At 36.3% G+C, this 10,060-nt stretch overlaps 1 protein-coding gene across 1 annotated transcript in view; it reads left to right on the forward strand.

Moving 5' to 3' along the window:
• OSTF1 (osteoclast stimulating factor 1) overlaps window positions 1-9,167 on the forward strand; it is a 20,524-nt gene extending 11,357 nt beyond the window's left edge. Inside the window, exons 3-11 of the mRNA XM_041489483.1 lie at window positions 506-552; window positions 1,160-1,210; window positions 1,292-1,355; window positions 2,595-2,648; window positions 3,136-3,243; window positions 3,695-3,744; window positions 3,860-3,938; window positions 4,405-4,503; window positions 6,722-9,167. Of these exons, the coding sequence (XP_041345417.1) occupies window positions 506-552; window positions 1,160-1,210; window positions 1,292-1,355; window positions 2,595-2,648; window positions 3,136-3,243; window positions 3,695-3,744; window positions 3,860-3,938; window positions 4,405-4,503; window positions 6,722-6,780 (611 nt within the window). The 3' untranslated portion in view covers window positions 6,781-9,167. The remainder of the gene's footprint in view (window positions 1-505; window positions 553-1,159; window positions 1,211-1,291; window positions 1,356-2,594; window positions 2,649-3,135; window positions 3,244-3,694; window positions 3,745-3,859; window positions 3,939-4,404; window positions 4,504-6,721) is intronic.
• Window positions 9,168-10,060: the final 893 nt, after the last annotated feature.

Here is a 10,060-nt window from a genome sequence, read left to right on the forward strand (position 1 = left end):
TTCTGTGTTACTGCATTATTTTCCTAATAATGATTGCAAGTAAGTGTAAGAACATGTTGGTGACATTGGTCACTGGTTTGTTTCTTCTTTCCTTAATTCTTTGTCATTTGACAGATTTGATATTAGTAATAAAAGTAACGAACAGCATGTATGAGTGTGTGAGGGTATATGTGAGTGAAATTGCTCTTTTCCTCAGAAATCAATGACAACACTTCTGTTGCCTAGTGAGCTATAAGGACTGTGTTAAGTGTGCAGAAGAGGCTACTTAGACGTAACTGATCAGGTGGCCAGTTTCCTTCATAACCCATGTTGCTGGGCTTTTTAACTCAGGTTGCTGAGTCTTTTCATCGTGATTTTCTTTGATAGCACAAATTCATTCAGCAACCAGCGTTAAGCTCAAAGAAATGTAGTTGGATTTAAGTGGGCTGCATTTAAAAGCATGGTACTGGTACTGATTTTTTTGTTTGTTTGTTTGTTTTTTTTGTTTTGTTTTGTTTTTTTTTAGGGCAGGTTAAAGTATTCAGGGCCCTGTATACGTTTGAGCCCAGAACGGTAAGTACATCTAGACTTCAGCAGTTTGTCCATAATATTTCTTCAATTCTGCTATTATTGGCATATTAGACTTACTATACTGAATTTTTAATGAACTGTTGATGGATAGTCAGTCTTAATGTGAATAAAACTGTCTGATTAATCATCAGTCTCTTTTAAGGACATCTCTGTTTAAAAGCAGCATGTTTTCTACTGTAGGATCAGTTACCTACAATCAAAAATCAGAAATCTTGAATAATTTGTTTTTTCTTCCAAAGACGGTAATGATAGTTGAGACCTAAGAGATCTGGAGAACTGGGACCAACCAGAAAGAGTTCCCAAATGACGTTAACAAACCTAAGAGATATTTCACTGCTTCCTTTGTGCAGTGCTTTGTTGGAAAGGCCACAGTCTTCCTGTGTTGTCAGGAAAGTTACTGATCCAGAAAGTTAGCTGTAAGCAAGTCAAATTATGGACTGTCAGGCTATTGTCTTGGTGATAGAGAATTTGAGTTGTCATTCTTTTGAATGAAGTGATGAATGTATTGTGACTTTTCCAGGCATTTGTTTTTCCTACATACACACATTCAGATTTATTTATTTGTTTACTTTTTTTTTTTTTTTTTAAGCCAGATGAACTGTACTTTGAAGAAGGAGATATCATTTACATCTCAGACATGGTGAGTCTAAGACATCCCACACAGACTGAATAGTTCTGAGATGCAACATATCCCATAAAATATTTTCCCTTTTCTCTGCAGAGTGATACAAACTGGTGGAAAGGAACTTGCAAAGGGAGAACTGGACTAATTCCAAGCAACTATGGTAAAGTCTAGAATATTTTTATTTGGTAAAATCATTCACAATTAAAGGAAATCACTAAATAAAAAGACATCTCAAAAATGGGCTACAGTATTCGTACTTAGCAGTATTCCACCATGTATTTCAGAATACATCCATCTGCAGTACCAGTAACCACTGGTAACTACATCAGTTGCCAGTGGTAACCACTGTAGGTATGACTACATCAGCAGTGGACAAGCTGTCTTGTGTTTTTATAACGTAGGGACAGCTTGAGTTTGCTGAGTGCTTGTGTTTCTGGTTATGCTCTTAAGAGATACTGAGATACTCTCAGTTTTGAGGGGAAGAACACTTGGATGTAAAGGATTGTGGTTTTTTTAGTGAATATATTCTGCCACAGAAAACATTGGTTTCTTGGGATTTGCACCACGTTAAATATCCCATATTTGTTTGGACCGAATAGAGACTGCTTTTTCAGATTCAATGAAAATCACTTTTAAAAGCCATGAGTACAGACAACACAACACAATTCCTCCAAGTCCTGCCAGGAATCGTAGGCAGAATAGCAGGGTCTCATGACAGATTGCATCACAGCTACCGATATGACTTCAGTTGATTCATGTTGTCCCTTCTTCAGCAGGAGATGTTATGGTAGCAATGCTGTTTCCCTGCCTTGTAGTTAGTAGGAATATATTAATAGAAATCTATGGTGTAGTCATTGAGTCTACATCAAAATTCACTTTAGTTTGTGACTTCCAAACTGACTCCACTCTTGCTGTCTGCCAGAGATCAGAGGTCATGCACTGTTAATATGCAAGAAGACTAATTTATACATGCTGCATATCTACATTCAAATTTCTTTTGAATATTGAAGTGAATATTTAAAATAAACCAAACAATCTATTAATTCATGGTCCCATTGACAGTATTGGTAAAGCTTCAGTTTTAGACCAGGGTTGGGGTGGTGTCTGTCTGCACATTTGCAAAAATTCCATGTATAAGCAAAACAGAAGCTTTTGCAGACCTTAAGAACAAAGAGTACTAGGAACACATCTTCTGATTTAGACCAATAATGCAATGTGATGCTGTTTGAAGTTTTCACAAGGTTTTCTCTGAATTAGTTTCCCATACACTGGAAATTAAAGTGCATCTCACTAGTCTGTCACTCACAAATATCTTTTCATTTTAGAATCAAATATGTTTTGTTTCCACGCAGGTTTCAAGTGCGTGTTTCAGTAGTTAGAATTTACTCTTTCATTTCAGTGGCAGAGCAAGCAGAGTCTATTGATAATCCACTGCATGAAGCGGCCAAACGAGGTATGTTTGGTATTTTAGTTGTGTGATTCTAAAGGATGATTTGCTTGTTTTTTACTCTAATAATAGTAATAATGATGATAATAATAAATTTAGAATGAAGATGTTCTTCCTGTTTCAGTTGTCTTGTTTCTTGAGCAAGTTATCTGTTTTACAAAGTTTTACAGCTTTGAAACGGTGAGATACTGCCTGGTGGAATTGTCTGTACACAGAGGAATAGTGGTATCACCCATTGAACTACATAGGGTTATAAAACTCTTTTGGGAAGGGAAGAAAAGATAGTTGGTATGGGTTCTTATGACTTTGTCATGATTTGTTATGACTAGGTATGAGTTGTTGTTCAGTGAATTAAATATACTGCTGCTAATCACTTCCTCTCTTCATAAGTTCATGGGAGGACTGATGGCATTTACAAAGTACTATTTACCTGTAATGGTTCTTTTAACTTTCCAAAGAAAAAAAGAGAATCAAAACTGGTTTTGTCTTTCAGGCAACCTGAGCTGGTTGAGAGAGTGTTTGGATAATCGAGTCGGTGTCAACGGGTTAGACAAAGCTGGAAACACAGCTCTGTATTGGGCATGCCATGGAGGCCATAAAGGTATCAGAGCATTAATTTGAAATTATTGTTGTCTGGTTTTCTTGTTATGCTTGTTAGGCTGATGGATTAAATTGCAGTGCTAAATAATAAAGCCAGGTGTTTTTCAATGTAATTCTATTTTTTTCTTTAATAAAAATCGGGCTAGCAGGTAGGTTCAGCTCCGTCAAGTGCTGTGTGTTTTGTTGTTGCTGTTGAAGCATGCATGCTCATTAGTGTAACTTAGAGGTAGAGTGGAAGAAGGACAGATCAAAAAGAAATGCATTATTATTTGGGGTATTTCATGCAGAAGCATTTTTTGTGACTAATTGTTTGCCCAAGGCAGTCTGATTTAAAGATTTTCATTAGCTGATTTGATTGGTCTTTCATTGAATCTTAACTACAATGAATGCAAAAATAGCATAGTTCCTTTCCACTAAATTCTTCTCTTACCATCTCTCCCTGTTTTCTGCAGATGTAGTAGATGTCCTGCTTACCCAGGCAAACCTAGAGTTAAACCAACAGGTAGGTTGAACCCATAGACCCTTAGAGTAGAGATGTGATGTTACTCACCCTTGGTAGAAGCTGAAAGTTTTTTTGCTGCATTTTAATCCTGTTGCTTTTCCCTCTAACTCCACAGAACAAATTGGGAGACACAGCTTTGCATGCTGCTGCATGGAAGGGTTATGCAGATATTGTAGAGATGCTGCTGGAAAAGGGTAAAATCTTCACCAAGGTTTCAACAGTCTGTGTACAGACTAGATTCCTGAATGTTGTTTAATTTGTATTTCTTAAGTGTTTCTGTATAACTCAGTTGCAGTCTTTAGCCAGTTCACCTGCCTGACTTGCAGGAAAAGTCTTGCAGAAAATTCTGGCAGCTGTTTGGAAGGTAGACATCTCACTGGTCAAGATAATTTCATCCTGTTTTACAGACAAAATTAGGCACTTAAACCCCAGAACAGCAATGACGTCTGCTTCTTGAAAAGCAAGTGCAGCCAGCAAGTTTCCTAAACAATTGTAGGTTCTGCAAGAGCATCCATAGCTTTTGGTCTGCTTGAGAAAGTCAGTAGCTCAGATTCCCTTGTCCATTACTGTTCTACCCACATTAGTGAAAGTCATATCATAATGGCATTGGTTGAGAAGTAACTGGGATTGTGATTCATGATTAAAATTTTCTTCATGAAGGGGCAAGAACAGATCTGAAAAACAACGAGAAGAAACTGGCTTTAGATATGGCAACGAATGCAGCTTGTGCTTCCTTGCTTAAGAAGAAACAGAGTGCAGGTATTTCTGATTTTGTTTTTTTGGTAATTTTACTTTTGGAGAATTAATACTTTAGCCAAATACCAATATACTGATAGCCATAAAAACCATTTGGGAGGTACATGGGCTAAGAATTGTTTTGGAAGGGCTTACTTGAGAGAGTTAGTTTAGAGCTATGATAGGAAGATGGTTTATCATATGCCATGATTCTGACTGCACACAAAATGCCACCTTGTATCAGCAAGAGGCAGTAGAGTTCAGAAGCTGTGAAAATACTAAGAGAAGAGATGAAAATAGAAGACAGACCCTTCAGACAAAATGAAAGCAAGGAGGGAAACTATTTTTAAAGTAGCATACCAAAAGGGACAGGGTGCAAGAATAAAACAATGTCCTGTCTTTCTCCATATGTTTGTCTGTTCCTCCAAACTTAAGCCAAATAAGCACCAACATATGATTCTCCTTTTCTTACTGCTAATTTTTTTTTTTTACTTTCTTATTTCTATGTGTCTCTGAGTGACTAACAGAGAAATAAAGAAAGAATGCTTTCAGGTGTTAATAAAATAGTCTCACTGCCTCCCGCTGTGTTTGTCTCTCCTAATAGCATAGTGTCCATGTCCAAAAGAGTTAAGGAGGCTATTTTAAAAAGCTAAAGACTGAATTGTTCAGTATTGTGTAACTGCTATTGCCTGTAGCTTTCAGGAGGCTGAAGTAAGGGTGGAAACTCTAAGTGAAACAAGAAATTACTTGAAAACACTGGCAGGGTTACAGTCAGGTTTGGTGGGATACACAGTACAGCAGTTGCATGGTCACAGGACTAGTGAGAACAGAGGGAATGCTAAGCTGTAGGAGCCTAGAGGTTATGGTAATTAAATGGAGGAACAACTGACTGCAACTTGAGAAGGCCAGGAAGAGCAGTTGCAGCAAAAATAGTGTTCTGTTCTTTGGTAGAGGTGAAATCAGGACTTCCCAGAAAACTGGCAAATTATGTCTCCCAATCTTGGTTCTTAAGGAAGCAGTTTTAGAAAAGGGCAAACATCCTTCTCTGTGTGTGTGTATGTACATATACAAACACACACACACATATATATAGACACATATACATACATTCATTCGTACATATCTAATACTTTAAATATGTATGTGTAATACATACTATTATGTATATTATATTTTCATAAAGTTATTTGATCCCTATTAGGAACACTTTGTTCATCTTTGCATGTTGATTATAGGCACCTGGTACAGGTGTTTTCTCTCTTGTGATGTCCTAATAATTACACTAATGTTTTATTTCCTGATGCTAAGTAACTAATCTACATAACTAATCTACTTCTTATCTACTTCTTCACTCCCTTTAAATTATCTTTGACTGATTTTTTTTTTGTCCTTAGTCACCTCATCTATCACCAGTCTCTGGTAATTTCACTCCCTGTCTTTTTTTCTTGCCTTGGTATAACAACTGATATTCTCAGTCTAACTGCAGTTTCAATGTTAACATCCTTGTTTGTTTTTCTGTCTCAGCTTGGCCTTTTATAATATCTCTGACACCACTGATCTGTTACTTTTCTTGCATTTGGTATTTTCTTGGTTATTTTCACTAATTTAACTTTTCTGTCTCTTGAGTCTGCATTTAAGTATTAAAGTTCATTTAAGTCTGGATGTGAAACATTGTTCTTCTTCAGAGATTCAGTTCTATATCAGCAGTCTTCTCTCTGTTGTTCCTGTTTACATATGGCTTCTATCATAGTCCATCTCTAAAACTGTTTTATTGCAGGAAACTTACTTTGTCTCCACTTCAATGTTCAGATTTGTTTTACATGTACAGACAGATATTCAAATGTCAATTACTGAAGTACATTCTAAAAAATTAAAATTATTAAAATCATGTCATAGAAATGCAAAAAGGTCATGTTAATTGTGCTGCTAAACAGGGGAGCAGAAGAAATGTACGGAAGAAAAGTAATTTGTACTTTCTTGAAATATGGCCCCTTGAGCACAGGGCTCTGCAATTTCTTTTCTTCTTGTTCTCCCTTTGCTGCTTCTCCTCCTAAAAGATGAGAAACATTTTTTTCACTTAGATTTCTTTTCTCGAAATGGTTGAGCAGGTTCATTTTTAACTTACTCATTTTTCTTGTTCCAGAAATTTAGGATAACATGGTTATCACTTCTGTCAATTATGTCCGTCTTGCCTCTGTGCCTGGTATTTTCAGTACTCTTTTTAAATTTTGTTTCTTTCCAGGTACAGTTCGAACATTGAGTAACGCAGAGGAATATCTTGATGATGAAGACTCCGATTAGCTTTTTTAATTCCATATGGAAAACTATAACTTGCATTGTCTGTGTTGTTTTCAAAACATATCTTCACAACTAAAAAAATATCACATTTAGACTATCACAATATAGCCTATTAATGAGAGGGTGAAAGCATGCTTTGCAAAGGAGTAATCTTCATGTAGCCAGACGATGCCACATTTTAAGTCAGAGTTCTTTTTTGGAATTATCACAGAGAAAGTGTGGCACACCTTTATCACTGAATATGGCAGAGGACCATCTTCTAAACTCACAGGTTTCATCTCAGGCCTTCCTAGTAAGTGCCTTGTATCTCTGGAATACTCAAAGGTCCCATGTGGGACAGCAGGACACCACTGCTAACATTTCCCCAAATCCCCCTGGGTATATGTTCCTTCATGCAGCTAATATAGGCAGTCAGTATTGGCTGGCAGGCATAAATGGAGATGCTACCATAGAGAGGGGCAATTGTTTGCCCTCATGGGAGACAGCATTGCAAGGTTTGATTTTTAATTTTGGTAAAATTTTTTCCCTTCCTTCCTCCGTCCCTCTTAAGTGAGGTGCAAAACGACCTGAGACAATCTGCCTCAGGAATGCTTTGTCTTCTCTATTGCTGTGGGCCCACTCCCTGAAATGTAACACAGGTGAAAGGCTTGCTTAAGTCAGGTTTGCTTTAGGAATTCACTTGGATTTGTGGCTTGGATATTTTACTTTTTGAACTGTATTATGCTGAAACTATTTGTAGTAAAAGGAAGACAGAATATTTTTCTATTTATCCTGTCTAAAATTTTTTAATACTGATCTTTGCTTTTATTTTTTGCAAGTGCTCTTATGTCTTGTCCTAAATTACCTCAAAGTTTAAGTGCATTTGAAGTAATGAGGGAAGATGTGCATCAAATATACCACAGGTATCTTTAGAAGAGACACCTGAAGCTGAATAAAGATTTTTAAAATGTATTGCTGCTTCCTGTGAATTAAAGAAAAATGGAAAATAGATTCAGCCACTTTAAAGCTTCCCTGCAGAGTTAAAAAGTAGTACTTCCTTCAGATTGCTCAAGTAGCTGTAGCCAAATGTTGCACATTACTGAGAGATACTTTCTTATTGTGATGGTAGTAAATGTTACAAGTATTTGAGATACAATCTCATTTTCAAATTTTTGTTGCGAACTTCTCTAATAGAGGTTTCTGACAAATTCATTCTAACACAGCAGTCTGTGATACTAAAATAAAACCAAAAAGCAGAGAAAAACAGGGACAAAAAAAAGCTCTTGTGAAAGACTGGGGATAAATGAAAAGCTCTTGTGGAAGTCTGGGGATAAATGAAAATCACACTAAGTATTTAAGAGATTTTAAAAAGTCTAGAGCTTCCTAATTTCCCATTTTTAAAAATACATTGAGCCAGATTTTTATTTTTATTGTCCTGCAAAGAACTAGATGCCAGTGAAGCTTGTTAAGCTCTTATCAAAGAAGGCAGTGTTTGATTGACCAGAACTGTTTAAGATGGGGACATTGCACAAGCAGTGATCTGCAGATGTAATTCTGGACTGTTTAAATGTTGAAACCATAGAACAAATGTTTTAGCCCTATGCAATACTGTGGTTAAATGAACAGTGATGTTTTATTTTGTGTGAACTTGAAGATCCTAGAGGGAAAGAAATAAAAAACAAATTCACCATTTATTCTCTCTAGCTTTCATTGGAACGGTTGTTGAACATAACTCATTATATTTAAGACTGTTCTGCTTCGCATTTAATCAGCCAGCTCTTTTACTAGCTCAGCCTTTTATCGTAGTTAAGCCATGTGTTATGCTGCATACTGTTGATTAAAATTATGCAATTGCAAAGTGCAAGCTTTAAAGTCCTGTAATGAGAGGCAAGAAGGTTCAGGTATCTGTTACGTGAGTCTTTTTCCTGCAACAACAAAGCTCACGAAATTTTTCAGTGTCACAGGACATGGAGGGAATGGCTCAAGTCACGGTTTTTTCTGTGTAGCTTTGGAGGCAGAGTCTGTATTCATAAATAATTCTTAATGTAATGTCTTCTGCTGCCACGGGTTCAGCAGCCTATAAGGAAGAGCTTATGCCCACATCTGTGCAGTTAACAGCTGCCAGAAGAGCCTGTGTTCTTCTGCAGACAGATCTAAGTGCTGCATAGGAATGGTGACAGAAGCACAAGTTGAGCCCAAGGATTGTATCCAAAGTTCTTGCCGGAGTGTCCTGAAAGGAAGCACATTTATATCACAGGCACCTAGGGAGTGCTGTCATTTGTCTCTAGGACAAAAATTAATGCTTTCTGTTTTTTCCCACAGCTTTGTTTTTCTTTATGAAACTGTCTATTCATATTGTGAAATACAAATCACTGTGAAAGCTTTCAGGCAATAAATTACTTTTTGTCTAACTCCAGGAGTAAAGTTTTGATTTAAAAACAAACAAAACAACACAACAGAATAATTACAAAAAAAAAAAAAAAAACCCAAAACAAATGTCTTACAGGTGGAAGAAATTACAGCTGGAGTAAGCTAATACAACATCTTACTGGTTATGCAAACCTACTTGTTCCTCCTACTTTCCCTCAATGTTTGTACCACTACAGACTTATTTAAATTTAAGACTTTTTCCACGGGCACGTACACTCAGGTGTGTAACAATAAGAAAAAGAGGAGATTTAGGAACAACAAATGGAAAGTTTTCAAGCTCATGGTATCTTAGAACTGAACATTGAAGGATTATTCTTCAGGTTGAATTAATGTGTGTTTTCTATTGAAAATCATCTGTGTTCCCATCAGGGAATAGAAATTGTTTTGATTGATATGAGGCTCTTTGAAACTAAATTAGTAAATTTTCTGTTGGCTTCATCAGAGGAATCAAATGCTTGATCCGTGTTTTATAGAAGGAAAAAATGGGACATTTCTTGCATTGTCTTTTGTATAGTTAATTTGATTCTTCATAATTTTCAAGTTAGTATACTGTATTTCTAAGACAAAGCCCATCTTACTGAATTCCACTCTTACACATTCCATCACCTGAAATGTAATTTGCCTAAAACAGAACAAGCAGAAATGGTTTTGGAGAACTTGAAACAGAAATCTTCATAAGAAATTAATTTGATACAAAATCAATATCCTAATATGCTAAATAAATAAAAAGGTAAGAGCTGGGTTGGTTTTGGTTGGTTGGGCTTTTTTGAAACCACACATTAAACCAACAGAAGCTAAAAATAAGATAATACTAAAAAGCAATTTCAAAAAAAAGTGATTTTACATCACTAGTTCTGGAACAGAATGTGGACTG

This window comes from Pyrgilauda ruficollis, unplaced genomic scaffold, assembly GCF_017590135.1.
Source record: "Pyrgilauda ruficollis isolate IOZ18807 unplaced genomic scaffold, ASM1759013v1 scaffold94, whole genome shotgun sequence".
Lineage (NCBI taxonomy): Eukaryota > Metazoa > Chordata > Aves > Passeriformes > Passeridae > Pyrgilauda > Pyrgilauda ruficollis.